Source organism: Neohortaea acidophila (genome assembly GCF_010093505.1).
Source record: "Neohortaea acidophila strain CBS 113389 unplaced genomic scaffold BDY17scaffold_2, whole genome shotgun sequence".
In the NCBI taxonomy this organism is placed as follows: domain Eukaryota; kingdom Fungi; phylum Ascomycota; class Dothideomycetes; order Mycosphaerellales; family Teratosphaeriaceae; genus Neohortaea; species Neohortaea acidophila.
Genome location: NW_022985511.1, coordinates 1,942,600 through 1,955,715, shown reverse-complemented (window position 1 = coordinate 1,955,715; position 13,116 = coordinate 1,942,600). Strand labels below are relative to the sequence as shown.

Below are 13,116 nucleotides of genomic sequence, written 5' to 3'. Positions count from 1 at the left end.
GACCATGGCGTCCTCATTACGCTCTCTCCACCATCTTCCCCGCTGCACGCGACAGCTCCAACGCTTACCCTCACTCAATGCCTCAAGATGTCTGCTTCAGCAACAACACCAACAACAGCAACCTCGCTGGCAGCAACAACACCGATTCCAGTCCCAGTCAAAGGCGGACATCCACGCCCCCGATGCCCTCAACCCCAAGCTCATCTCCATTGATGCTTCAACATTAGAGGTCGAAGAAACGGCCGACCCCAAAGAGCTTGTCCCCCACCACCAGCTCGTCTTTGGCGCCAACTTCACCGACCATATGCTGAGCTTGGAATGGACGGCGAAGGAAGGCTGGTTTCCCCCACGCATCACACCCTACGGCCCCCTCAGTCTTGATCCGGCGACGTGTGTCTTCCACTACGGCTTTGAATGTTTCGAGGGCATGAAGGCATATCGAGGCAAAGACGGCGAGCTCTATCTCTTTCGCCCGGACATGAACATGGCCCGGTTCAACAAGAGCAGCTCGCGCCTTGCACTTCCCATGTTCGATGGGAAAATGTTGATTGAGTTGATCAAGAAGTTTGTGCGGTTAGACGAGCGATTCATTCCCAAGTACGTTCTTAATTCCACTAGTCACACTAACATCCACACTGACTCTCATGCCCTCCAGTGACCGGGGCTACTCCCTTTACCTTCGCCCGACCATGATCGGAACGCAACGTACGCTCGGAGTTGGTCCCCCGGGATCTGCCCTCCTCTATGTCATCGCTTCCCCTGTCGGCCCCTACTACCCCACTGGCTTCAAAGCCATCTCCCTCGAAGCAACAACCTATGCCCTTCGTGCCTGGCCCGGAGGCACCGGCCACTACAAAGTCGGCGGCAACTACGCGCCCTGCATTGTGCCTCAGATGAAAGCGGCGGAGAAGGGTCTACACCAGAATCTGTGGCTGTTCGAAGACATCGACCCCGAGACGGGCAAACCAGAGCAGTTCGCCACAGAAGTGGGCACGATGAATCTCTTCGCCGCGATTCTCAACAAGCAAGGCCAAAAGGAGCTCGTCACTGCCCCTCTCGACGGCACGATCCTGCAGGGCGTCACGCGCGATTCCATCCTCACACTCGCTCGCGAACGCCTGGCTTCCGAGGGCTGGATTGTCAACGAACGACGCTTCCACATGCGTGAACTAGACGAGGCTGCGAATGAGGGAAGATTGTTGGAGGTTTTTGGTTCTGGCACGGCAGCAGTGGTGAGCCCAGTGCGGGCGATAAGTTGGGATGGTAAGATGATTGAATGCGGACTTCCGGCGAACGAGGAGGCGGGACCTGTGGCGCAGAGGATGAAGGATTGGATTGAAGGCATCCAGTACGGCGATGAGCCCGGGCATCCTTGGAGGTGAGTCTTTCCATGACGATCGTGCAATCGAATGAGTGCTAATACCGAAGTCTAGTGTGAAAGTGTGAGCGTACTCTGAACAATATACAGCTCCAATGCTACAAAATGTACAAGCGACAGCGCCATTTCAATCCTTCATAGGTAACACCCACGTCCCATCCTCGGAAATTTAACAAACCCACAGGCACTCTAATACCCAAGACACCACCGACACTTCAGCAGGCACCGCTTCAACCCAAAACACCCCTTCGTCGTCGGCACCAATTCCTCACACCACGTCGGGGCCACGCTCAGCCGAGCCGCGCGCTGCTTCCCGTAGCACGGTGCGCACATCCACGGCTCCCCCTCCTCCAGCACGGAACACGAGCATTTGGGCAACTTCTCCTTCTTCCCGTCCGGACGCGCCTTTATCGTGAAGTCGACGCACGCGCGGCAGAATTCGTCCCATCGCGCGGCCAATTTCTGCTTGTAATCTCCGGCGAAGCTCGGGCTAATGGTGGTGCCTCGGGGGGTGGTGGTGACTGCGTAAATGGCGCTGCGGAAGCGGCAGTTCTGTGGATCTCACATCAGCAACGTGGGAAACAATCAATCGCAAGACACGAACAACAGCACTCACCTCACACACCGGCTCCTGACAGACAACACAAGGCCTGCTCCCCTCGGCCCCCTCCGTCTCACCCGTACACTTCATCTCATCCAACAACACCTCCCGACACCTCCGCATCACCGCTTTCTTCTCCTGATCCGATGCAAACCACCTCCAGCTTGATTGATACGAAACCCGCAACCGCTCGACCAGGACGCGACCCCTCGTTTCAAACATCCTTCCCGGATCCGCGAGCCACTCCTCCTTCCACGCCCGTCCGCTGACGCCATTACACGCGAGCGTCGCTTTGCGCAGGTGCGCGTGCACTTTCGCGCTGCCACGGATGTAGGTGTGCATTTCGCGGCACGTGAAAGCGAGGGCTTCGAGGTCAGAAGCCCAGATGTGCGTCGTGAGGGTTTCGAGGATTTCGTATTGTGATAGTAACGAGGGGAGGGTGGCCATTTGGATGGATCTCTGGGGTGTTGTTGGGGGTGGAGCGGGTGGAGGGGAGATTCAGGGGCTGGTGAGGGAGGATTGGTGGTGAGGAGATGTGACGACGTAGCGGAGGTTGAAGCCGGGCGGCTCTCAGTAGCTGTGCTGTCGATGAAGGGGTGGAAGGGTGTTTCAATACGCTGTGACGAAGATTTGAGATTGATGAGATGCGCCAGATGGGCAGTATGAGTTTCCAAAAACTTGAAACCGGAGGCATAGGGAGTGTGTATATCCCCTGCGCGAGCGAATCCGAGCGAAATCATGAAAGCCAGCCAGCCTTGTCTGCGATTCAACCAACCAACCAGACGCGAGGAATAAGCAAGATGACCACAGCGAACTAAGGTAGGAACCGGACTTTTCAGTATATCGTCGCTAATGCATGGCTACCTAGCTACCGTCCATCCCTCGCTTTTGCTACACGTATGAACAAAAGTCTTGCGCTTCATTTCCACCTGCACCTGTCGAGCATCCAAACTCTATACATTATAGCGAAGCGTCGATGACTTGCTTGACTTTCGGCGGGAGAGGCTCGGGCAGCTTGTCGAGCGCGGCTTTGAATCGGGTTTCTTGCTCGGCGACTTTGGGGTGTTGCGGGTTAAGCTTCCGCGCGGCGAGGAGGCATTTCAGCGCGGGGAGGAATTTTTCTACATCATGGCAAGTCAGTCGGGGTAAATGTTTGATTGGGGAACGGAAGGTGAGCACTTACGCCTGCGCAGATACACTTCGAACCCCAGCACCTGCCCCTCGATATTCTTCGGGGAGAGCTCGAGCAGCGGCGTGAGGTACTTCATCGCCTCCTCGAGCGGCTTATCGGTCTTGAGCAATTCGAGGCCATCCGGGTCCGCGTCTTCCTTCTTCGGCACGCCGTCTTCGTCCGCCGCGGCTTTGGGCTGCGCTTGCTTGGCGGTCTTCGCTTTCTTCTCGGCCTCTGCTTTCTCAGCTTCTTTCCGCGCTTTCTTCGCTGCTTTCTTCTTGTCTGCGCTGCTGAGGTCGCCTGAGCCGTTCATCTGCGACTGCTGCACGAGTTTGGGGTCGTCGTGTAGCATGAGGTAGATCTTGATTGCGGACAGCGCGGCGCGGGTGAAGAAGGGGTGCTCACGCAATCTATCCTCCCACCGCAGCATGTCGACGTATGCGCGCACCATGCCCTTGCGCAGGGAGAAGTGGTGGAAGTCGAACTGGTCGTCGGTCCACGTTTCGAAAATGTCATACACCGTTTTGAAGCGCTTGAGCGCGAGGGACAGCTTGCCTTCGCGCTGGTAGGCTTCGCCGTCTTCGGTGAGGAACCAGACGCATTGCATGTCGGTGAGGTCGCCGAGTGGCCCGCCGACGGCTTCTTTGCGCGTGAAGAGGCCCATGGTCGCGACGGCGGAGTCGTGCTCGTTGTTGCGCAGCTGGTATTTCGCGCACTTGGTGTTGATGTAGCGGTCTTTGAGGTCCATTTCTCGCGCGTCGTTCATGGCCGTCGACGCTTTCGCTGGGTCGCCTTGGTGTTTGAGTACGCGCGCTTTGGTCATATGGTAGGTGTAGTCGGTCTTGGAGGGGTTGAGCGAGATGGCCTTGTCGATGTGCTGCATTGCTTTGCTGAGGTCGCGCGAGCGGTGGTAGTCGTAGTGCTGTGCCAGGAAGTAGTTCACGCTGAGCTGCCATGTGTTTGCGGGGTCGGCTTTGGTGGCATGGTGCGAGCCGTCCACGCTGCCATTCGCCCCTTCCTTTGGAGCACCGTTGCTCGACGGCGAGTCTTCGGAAAGAAGCTGCAGTGCGATCTTCTCCAACGCCTGCTTTTTTGCCTCGTCCTCGTAGAGCTGCTTGACGTTCGCAAAGGTACTCGGCACGCCCTTCGCCAACATCCTTCGCAGATACTTGTCCGCGTGCTGCTGAAAGGCTTCACCTTCTAGGAAGTCCAGCGGTATGCGTCTAGAGGCATCGGTCCGTTCACTTGTCTCGGCATAAGATCGGTACATCTCCAACAGCTTCACTCGGTCATCTGCATTGCTTCGATCGAGTTCTAGGGCTTGCTCGAGGCCTTGGTAATACGCATGAGACTCCGGGTTCCGCTCGAGCAACGCGCGATATGCCTTCTCCGCCTCTTCCCGCTTCTTCAGCCGCAGCAAGTAGTCCGCTCGCATTTCCATGATGGCCGTCCGGTCCAACACCAATCGCTCAATGCTGTTCAAATGCTCGAGCGCCTTGTCGAGATTGCCCGACTCGGCGATGATGGCGTTCTTGTACAAGATGGCCTCGGAGTGCTCAATATCGCTCTTGGGGGGCGACTGCTTCAACGTCTCCTCAAACTTGTGCAGCACATCCTCGGCGCCCTCCAAGTCTCCATTCAAATGCATAGCCACGGCTAGAGCAGTCCAGTTGAGGCGCAGCTGAGGCTTGCCCTGGAGCAGAGTTCTCCTCGTCTGCACCATTCCCTGGTAGTCTCGCATTTGCGCCTGCAGCTGGGCCAAGTCTCGCAGAATCTGGATGCTCTCGGGGTCGAGCTTCAGGGCGAAGCGGTATGCCTTGATGGACTCCTCGTAGTTCTTCACGCTCTTGTACAGCAAGCCGTAGACATGCCAACACACATTGCTCTTCATTGCATTTTTCAAGGCCAGCTTGCATAGGTCGAAGGCCTCGTCGGTCTTGCCTTGGGCGTTGAGGATGAGGGCTTTCATAGCTTGGGTGTCGCCGTGGGTGGGGTGTTTTCGGAGGATTTGGTCGGCGGTCTTGAGACCTTTCTTGTGTCGTTTGGCCTCATAGTCTTGCAGCAGATGCCGGAAGAGGGTGGCCTCTTTTGTCGGCAGTTGCTGTGTCTTTTGCGCCATGCTGGGCGGGGGGATGGAGGTGGTGGATTGTGAAGTGGCCGAGGATTCACTTCATCCGGGGGTGGGCTGGGGAAGAGGCACAAGCGGGAAGCCTTGGGCGGCGTGGAAGATGTTGCGGTGCCTCGAAGGATGCAAAGCAGATGCTTCCGGACCTGCAGAGGCTGAGAGGGGAGGGGAGGTCGGGATCGGGCAGGCTGTCGGATGTGCGAGATGGTGTGCAGTGCGCTCGCATGAGCTTCGAATTTCGTCCTCGGGAAATAAGTGGGGCGCCGACAGCGTGCGTACGTGACAAGGCTTTGTCTCTGTCATTCACCTTGTTCTCTTCAAGATATCAAGTGAACAAGCACAGAACATGAGTGCTCAGTCGTGATGAGTGCAGCTTCATGAATCATCACTACAAGTCTTATTCATTGATACCCAACCTCGTCACTCTCATTCGTACACTTCACACATATATCAACTGCCTTAACCTCTGCCATTCCCTGCATGACCATGGCCATTGACCCCATTGACACCGTTTGTTCCGTTAACTCCCTTGATATCACCTTCAAACACCTTCCTCGGCACATACACTTTCCCATCCATCAGCCGTCTAGCAGTCCGGATAAACGACAGATTGGCGAAGGTGGGCAGATCCGAGTCCTCATCCACCTCCACCGCCACCGGGATAATGCCCAAAGGATGGGCAATGTTGAGCACAGCCTTCTCCCTCGCCTTCTGCCCAACCAGATCATACACCAGCGTTCCCTTTGTCCGACTCATCGCCGCCGTCGACACCGCGCCCGTCCCCGCCATGCTGGGATGACACATGTTATCGAGGAACAACCGACCAGACATGTGTGCTTCGCCATAATCACCCCGCGGCGGACCAGAGAGAATGACCAACATCGGCATAAACGGCGACTCCTCGTCCACTTTGCGCCAATCCCGACACAACCCCACCAAACACGCCGCCTTGCCTCGCACCTCCCTCACTCGATCCAGCAACCCAGCCTTCTCAGTCAAATGTTCTGCAGTCTCATGCCCGGAAACCCCCATCTCCTCCGCACCGACAAACACAATCAAATTCCCCGCATCGCCAATCGTAATCTCCACCCTCTGCCCCTGCACCTCGATCCGATCCCTCGGATTCCCCGTAGGTAACAAGCCCTTGTTCCGCGACGCGCCCACCGTCTCGCGATAGTCCATCAAAATCGGCGCCCCCGTCCCCGGCACCGCAGCCATAGTGTACTCCCCCTCAGCAACAGAGTAGCCCTCGGCATCAATCGGGACGTGCGAGATGAGCACCTTCTCCGTTCCGGTGTTGTAGATGCGCACCTCCTGCGTGCGAATCTTGTCGGCATCCACCGACCTCCCCTCGCGAAACTCCCGCACAAGCCCCTCGTCAATGGCAAAAGGCCCCACGCCAGAGCTAATATTCCCGCAATTCGCAGTGTAATCAATAACGTCCTCGCGCACCCCGCTCTGCGCGAAGATGTAGTCGATATCGGCGTCGGGGCGCGTGGACGGGCGCACTATAGCGATTTTCGACGTCACGGCTTTGGTGCCGCCTAGGCCGTCGATTTGAATGGGGTCGGGCGTGCCCATTACTCGCTTTAGCACGCGGTCTCGCACGGGGCCTTCGGGGGGGAGGTCCTTTTCGTGGTAGAAGACTGCATTGCTCGAGCCGCCGCGGATCCAGGCGGCGGGGATGGAGATTTGGTCGGAGCGGGGTGGCATTTTGAGAGGATGATGTGCTATCTGGAGTTCCAGGTCGCGCCGTGGAGAGGGAGTAGTGAAGAAGGGTTGTGCCGTGGTTATATGTTTATTCCCGTGATCTGCGTATGACGTTGCTCCGAAGTTCGGAGCCTCGTGCGCTCTTACAGCTTCGAGCGTACTCAATCTACGTACCAATGATTATGGCGTTCAGAAAGCATATTTCGATCCAATAAGACAGACTTGAGGATCTCGTATCGTAAAATCAGGATTACAAGAAGTTCGCGAGCACGGCTAGGCCTGCTCAACAGTCCGTACTCCAGTCTTGGACAGTTCGCTCATAGCCTCGCCGTGGCCGTCTTCCACCACGGTAGAACGCTTGATCGCACTCTTCGACAATTTCCCAGTCATTCCAAACTTCTTCTCCGTAATCCACATCCGTAATAGAATCAAGTATCTCACAACCACAAAGAAAATAATCATCGCCGCCAAAATCCCAATACAAGCACCAGCAACCAAACCCCTTCCATGCGCCCTAAACACCATCGTCAGTCTCGTGTACCGGGACAAGCAAGTAGAAGATAAAACCCACGGATTCAAAAAGTAATACACATAAAACCCCTCCGACGCCTGCGTCACATACGCGAGCGCCAAATACAGCGCCGCGACAACCACAATCGGCGCCGTTTGAATCCACGGATGCGGCTCGGAGCAGGGCAGCACAATCTCCGCGAAGGCGAAGACGGAGTTGAGCGCGTGCTCGGAGGTGTTGGACCAGGTGGTGAAGGGCGAGCGGAAGGCGCCTGAGGCGAGGACGGCCCAGAAGACGACTACGATTTGTGTCTTAGCGTGTCTGCGGGTTTTGGAGAGATGGAAGGGATAACTCACCTGTCACCACGAACGGATAGACGGTTACAGTAACATACAGCGCACTATGCGCCCATCGCAACCAAGCAGGCCATCCCTCCAACCACGCCCGTCCTCTCAGCGCATAAGAAGCCGTGTGCGCGGCCGCGAAGGCGAAGTAAAAAGCCAATCCCCAGTACGAAAGGAAAGTGAAGTAGGAGAAGTCATGCTCTGTGTCTTCGGAGTTTCCGCGGGCGTCATTGAGCCCGAAGACCGTGAAGATGGTTGTGAAGATGTAGAGGGCGAGGAGCGCGCGAAGGGTGGCGAGGGCTATGGGGAAGAGGAGCCAGGAGGTGCAGAGGCGTTGGATGTAGATTGGGCTGATGGATTGTTGGTAGGATGTTTGGAGGCGGTGGAGGGGTTTGACGGCCATGCTTTGCTGATTTGGGTGAGGTGAGGTTGGCATGGAATGTTGGAGATGCGGAGGTGGATCTGGAGGCGAAAGATGGGGTTACAGCAGCGGACGCGGCGCCCAGCCTTATGAAGCCTGGGCGATGATTTATGCAGGCGTGTACCCTATGCATGGTGATACGAGCTCAGGTGAAGGACGATTCAGAACTAAACTGAGAAATACGGCGTTTGCATACTATCGTCTACAGCTCGTCTCGAACAACACCCGCACCGCCCGCCTTCCCACCCTCATCCATCCCCCGCTTAACCATACTCGTCAACACCTCAAACGCAACCTGCGCCGCCGCAAGAGCAGTCACCTCCCCCGCCCCATCATAACTCGGCGAAACCTCGACAACATCCGCCCCCACCACATTCAAACTCTCAATCCCCCTCAACACCCTTATCAACTCCCTCGTCGTCCACCCCCCGGGCTCCGGCGTGCCCGTCCCCGGCGCCAACCCGGGATCAATAACATCAATATCAATCGACAAGTACACCGGCGTCTCGGTGCCGACATGCTCCACGATCCTGCGCGCCATCGTCGCGACGCCAAGATCGTCGATGTCGTCTGCTGTGAAGCGCAGCCAGCCTTGCGCGTCGTCGTCTTCGTTGTCTTCGATCCCTGTCAGTCGGGTGCGGAGTCCGCCGTGCACGGATTTGCCTTTTTGAATCAGACTTTCGTTGTGTGCGATCCAGAACATGGTGCCGTGTGTGAAGAAGGAGACGGGGAACGGGTCGTCTTTGTCGACCCATGCGGAGGGGTATTTGGCCGGGTGCCAGGTGTCGAGGTGAGCGTCGAAGTGCACGACCGCAACTTCGCCGTAGATTTTGTTTAACGCGCGTAGTGTCGGGAGCGCAATGGAATGATCTCCGCCTAGAGTGAACAATTTAGGCGTCCGTCGATACTTTACAGGAGAGTCCTTGTTCGCCGCAGAAGGCGAGCTGTGCGCGAGATTGGTATACGCCTCCGTCATCTGTCGCAGCGCCAAAGTGTTGTCGAAAGGAGTGACGGGAATGTCGCCGCAATCGATGATTTTGGCCCATTCCAAGTAAGGATTGACCCCCGCTCGAGGATTGTAGGCTCGAAAGCTGGTCTGTCGTGCGGACGCTGCGCGGATTGCTCGTGGGCCGAACCGGGCGCCTGGGCGGTAGGTGACGGCGGTGTCGAACGGGACTCCGAGGATGGCGATGTCGTATTCCACTTCCGGGTGTTGGAGACAGCGCTCGTGTTGGAGGTGGGCAAAGGTTGAGATGCCGCTGAATCCCCACTGATGCTGTAGTTAGTCTGGGACCTCTATACACTCCTAATAATGGTGCAATGCTGCTTACATCTGTCCCCCATTTGGCATCCAGGTCTTCCTTGGTCCAACCAATGAATGGCTCGGTGGTATCCTCTACATGGTCATGACCAGCGTGAGCATGCGTTAGCCCAACGGCTGCAGCACAGAGCACCAAAGCCGTGGAAGGTCGCATGATTATTTATTCCGACCACCTTGAAGTCATCGACATTCGGCAGTGCCCCGCAGAGACTGACAGTGATATCGCAGCTGTCCGAGTTCGGAAGGAGCGGGCGCGAGCTGCCGAAAGCTTGTCGCGTCATCCGCTGACTCGAGCGCGTAAAGTGAATGCAGTTCAATTGATCCTCACTTCATCAGGCTGCAACATCTCCATCAACCTCATTCCTTGCCCAGTTCATCAACACCTACGCCAAAAGCGATCCTACCTCCAACCTTTCAGTCTTGGATGAACAATATCCAACATGCCTGAAGTATGAATCCGCAACGCCAAACCCTGCTTGTTACCCCTAACCCGCTCACTCACCCGCTCCACAGATCGGTGAGATCGCACGAGTAGTGCACTACATCCGCAAACACCTCGTCGGCCGCACAATCAAGACCTGCCAAGCCTTCGAAGATGACATTGTGTACGGCAAGGTGGGCTGCAGCGCGACCGCTTTCGCCAAAGCGACTGAAGGCCGGCGAGTGACGGGAGCGGCGCAGCAGGGTAGGCCTAACAGCCCTTAGTCCACATCAATGTGCTTTGCTGATGTGAATGACTACAGGGAAATACTTCTGGGTGACGTTCGACAAGCCTCCGCATGCGGTAATGCACTTGGGCATGACGGGGTGGGTGAAGTTCAATGTCGAAGACACGGCGTATTACAAGCAGGCAAAGGAAGAAGAGGGCAAAGAGCAGGAATGGCCGCCGCGTTTCATGAAGTTCATGTGGAAGTGTGCAGCGGAGAAGGTGGACGGAGTGGACAAAGAAGTCGTAGAAGCGGCGTTCGTGGACGGCAGACGACTTGGACGCATACGGCTGGTGGACTGCGAGGCGGACAAGATACGACAAGCTAGTCCGCTGAAGGAGAACGGCCCGGATCCCGTGCAGGATAAGGACATTGTGACGGTTGAGTGGCTGAAAGCGTTGATGCAGAGGAAGAAGGTGCCCATCAAAGCTCTGCTACTGGATCAGGCGAACCTTTCCGGCGTGGGAAACTGGGTTGCGGACGAGGTGCTATATCAAGCACGAGTACACCCAGAGCAGTACTGCAATACTTTCGGCGATGAGCAGATCAAGACGCTCCACGACGCGCTGATTGGAGTGTGCACGCTTGCCGTCGAAACTCTGGCGGATTCGAAGCAATTCCCTGCGGACTGGATTATGAAGTATCGCTGGGACAAGGGCAAGAAGGACGCCAATGTCCTGCCGAATGGGGAGAAGATTGTGCATTTGAAGGTGGGAGGCAGGACGAGCGCTATTGTGCCGTCGAGACAGAAGAAGACGGGGGCTGTTGCGGCTGATGTGGAGGACGAGGATGCAGATGATGCACTTGAGGAGCCCGCGAAGGGCAAGAAGAGGAAGTCGAAGGTGGAGGAAGACGAGTCTGAGGCTGAGAAGCCTGCCAAGAAGGGCCGAGGGAGGAAGAGCACTGAGACCAACGGTGTGAAGGAGGAAGAGCCTGATGAAGAGACGCCGGCGAAGAAGGGTCGGAGTGCAAAAGCCACGCCGACCAAGGCAGAGAAGCCCGCGACGCCGGGATCGAGAAGGTCTGCGCGGACGAGGACGTGAAGAAGTTCTGCAGCTCATGAGCTATGAATCACATAGAACTGTACTTCCTTTATTAGCTCACACCCATTGCGAAGGAAAGAGGAAAGAAAGTACGGGGATTGCGGAGAAGCTCGATCAGAACCAAGATTTGGGAAACTTTGGTACCTGCATCCGACGAATGTCATTGCATCATGGACATGTGCTTAGCGGGCTCACAACGAGTGCTTGGTACGGGGAACCTCGTCATTGTAATTCAAGAATGGGGCATCCAAGGCTTTTGAAAGTGTACAAGTAAGCTCGCGTGTCCGTTGCATTTTAGTCTTTGATAGCATTACGTGAAGAGCATTCCCGATAAAAGCATACCAACTATAATCCACACCAAACTTCATTGTCTCAAGAACCGCCAACATGCCCTCTTCCAAAGGCGAACCCACCGACCCCGAACTTCGCGAGAAGGTCAAGGAGGAAGTGAAGGCGGAGGAGAAAGGTGATTTCCCCAGCTCATTATTCCGTCATCTCATGTTGTCAAATAGTCACTAACGGCATGTAGGCGGTGGGAAAGGCAACTGGTCTGCGTGGAAGGCGGGCGAGATGGCGCGCCGATACGAAGCGCAGGGAGGGGATTACAAGGACACGGGCGACAATAAGAACAAGGCGAAGAAGGGGGAGCCGGAGAAGAAGTAGAATTTCTCGCATTGGAGGTTTCTTCTTGCTCTGGTCGACACAGCAAGGTCGATACGGCAAAATGTCGTGGGAGGATCTGTGTTCGTACTAGATCGACGATCTCTCGATGAATTCTGGGCGATGCTGTTCGCATTCTGCCCCGAGTAAATCTTCGATGCCTTTTCATTGCCACGGTAGCTCGTAAAGTAGCCTTCGGGCAGCTCTCTGGCAATCCCTCGTGACCTGCGTTTCATGGCCTCAGGCGCGATCGGGCCCACTGCTTCGCTCGCTCCGGAATGTTCGTATGAATTCCGCTGCGGACGCGTGGATGTGCTCGTGGAGCATCGCCGTAGCAGACAAAGACTGCACAACCACCCAGCAGCCTGGCTCAACCCTCGACCTTGAGCGTCCGCATACTCTCAATAGCATCCTCGCCCTCCTCATCCTCCTCCTCTCCAACCTTGCCAGCCAACCCTTGCACCCAAAGCTGCTTCCCCGTCAACTTCTTCTCCTCCACCCTCCCACCCCGCTTCTTCTTCTCCTCCGCCTCAATCTCCACCACGCGCCTCGCCTTCTCCTCCGCCATTTCGCGATGAAACGTGTCCCGCCACGCCAAAAACGACTCCCGCGTCACCTTCTCCCCCTCGAACTTCCGGTTCTCCTCCGCCTCCGCTTTCCGCGTTTCAACGTCCTTCAGCGCCTGCACGGCCTGCTGCCGCTCGGAGATGAGCAGTTCCGCGGCGTCCTTGAGCGTACTGACGAGCGAGAAGACCATTGCCATGCCGAGATTCTCCTCGATAGTCGGCTGCAGCGCGTCCAGGAGTCGCGCCTTGTCCTCCTGCACATCCAGGTGCGGGTGCTTAGGTGCATTGGGAGGCTGCGTGATGTCCAGCCGCGGCGCCTCGTCGGGATATGCTTCCGGGTAACGGACGTTGAGGATCAGCGTTGGGCTGCTGTCGGCGTCTTCTTCGCTCGGGTCGGCAGAGGCTTCCAGTTGGACTGTCACGCGGTATTCTGTGTCGGAGATATCTTGGATTTCGTCGGGGAAGATGGAGTCGAGCACTTCTCGCTCCTCTTTTTGTTCTTCGCGGCCCATGTTCAATCACGAGATTGTAGTCTGTCGGTCATACGGGTGCGAATAT

The 13,116-nt window shown here is 56.5% G+C and overlaps 9 protein-coding genes across 9 annotated transcripts; 3 read left to right on the top strand and 6 right to left on the bottom strand.

Moving 5' to 3' along the window:
• Positions 1–4: 4 nt before the first annotated feature.
• On the top strand, positions 5–1,446 carry BDY17DRAFT_321595 (aminotransferase; the record flags this gene model as incomplete). The annotated part of the gene is made up of 3 exons (XM_033736654.1): positions 5–597; positions 656–1,378; positions 1,434–1,446. 3 exons carry the CDS (start codon positions 5–7, stop codon positions 1,444–1,446), a joined length of 1,329 nt encoding a protein of 442 aa, XP_033593403.1.
• A 121-nt stretch (positions 1,447–1,567) lies between these two features.
• BDY17DRAFT_321594 (uncharacterized protein) lies at positions 1,568–2,426 on the bottom strand (the record flags this gene model as incomplete). Its single annotated transcript, XM_033736653.1, has 2 exons — positions 1,568–1,930; positions 1,995–2,426. The coding sequence occupies 2 exons, from the start codon at positions 2,424–2,426 to the stop codon at positions 1,568–1,570; spliced, it is 795 nt and encodes a 264-aa protein (XP_033593402.1).
• A 32-nt stretch (positions 2,427–2,458) lies between these two features.
• On the bottom strand, positions 2,459–5,550 carry BDY17DRAFT_292186 (NMDA receptor-regulated protein 1-domain-containing protein). Its single transcript, XM_033732782.1, has 2 exons — positions 3,163–5,550; positions 2,459–3,100 (listed from the first exon to the last, which is right to left on the bottom strand). Exons 1-2 carry the CDS (start codon positions 5,267–5,269, stop codon positions 2,940–2,942), a joined length of 2,268 nt encoding a protein of 755 aa, XP_033593401.1. The 5' UTR covers positions 5,270–5,550; the 3' UTR covers positions 2,459–2,939.
• A 101-nt stretch (positions 5,551–5,651) lies between these two features.
• Positions 5,652–7,053, bottom strand: BDY17DRAFT_292184 (PrpF protein). Its single transcript, XM_033732781.1, has one exon. The coding sequence runs from the start codon at positions 6,986–6,988 to the stop codon at positions 5,735–5,737; it is 1,254 nt and encodes a 417-aa protein (XP_033593400.1). The 5' UTR covers positions 6,989–7,053; the 3' UTR covers positions 5,652–5,734.
• Positions 7,054–7,258: 205 nt separating this feature from the next.
• On the bottom strand, positions 7,259–8,243 carry BDY17DRAFT_321591 (uncharacterized protein; the record flags this gene model as incomplete). The annotated part of the gene is made up of 3 exons (XM_033736652.1): positions 7,259–7,499; positions 7,557–7,794; positions 7,853–8,243. The coding sequence occupies 3 exons, from the start codon at positions 8,241–8,243 to the stop codon at positions 7,259–7,261; spliced, it is 870 nt and encodes a 289-aa protein (XP_033593399.1).
• A 190-nt stretch (positions 8,244–8,433) lies between these two features.
• Positions 8,434–9,779, bottom strand: BDY17DRAFT_292182 (arginase family-domain-containing protein). The gene is made up of 2 exons (XM_033732780.1): positions 9,593–9,779; positions 8,434–9,531 (listed from the first exon to the last, which is right to left on the bottom strand). The coding sequence occupies exons 1-2, from the start codon at positions 9,734–9,736 to the stop codon at positions 8,464–8,466; spliced, it is 1,212 nt and encodes a 403-aa protein (XP_033593398.1). The 5' UTR covers positions 9,737–9,779; the 3' UTR covers positions 8,434–8,463.
• A 2-nt stretch (positions 9,780–9,781) lies between these two features.
• BDY17DRAFT_292181 (uncharacterized protein) lies at positions 9,782–11,613 on the top strand. The gene is made up of 3 exons (XM_033732779.1): positions 9,782–10,031; positions 10,096–10,267; positions 10,326–11,613. Exons 1-3 carry the CDS (start codon positions 10,023–10,025, stop codon positions 11,330–11,332), a joined length of 1,188 nt encoding a protein of 395 aa, XP_033593397.1. The 5' UTR covers positions 9,782–10,022; the 3' UTR covers positions 11,333–11,613.
• Positions 11,614–11,719: 106 nt separating this feature from the next.
• On the top strand, positions 11,720–11,995 carry BDY17DRAFT_321588 (uncharacterized protein; the record flags this gene model as incomplete). Its single annotated transcript, XM_033736651.1, has 2 exons — positions 11,720–11,798; positions 11,862–11,995. The coding sequence occupies 2 exons, from the start codon at positions 11,720–11,722 to the stop codon at positions 11,993–11,995; spliced, it is 213 nt and encodes a 70-aa protein (XP_033593396.1).
• A 367-nt stretch (positions 11,996–12,362) lies between these two features.
• BDY17DRAFT_246515 (RWD domain-containing protein) lies at positions 12,363–13,070 on the bottom strand (the record flags this gene model as incomplete). The annotated part of the gene is made up of 1 exon (XM_033730731.1): positions 12,363–13,070. One exon carries the CDS (start codon positions 13,068–13,070, stop codon positions 12,363–12,365), a length of 708 nt encoding a protein of 235 aa, XP_033593395.1.
• Positions 13,071–13,116: the final 46 nt, after the last annotated feature.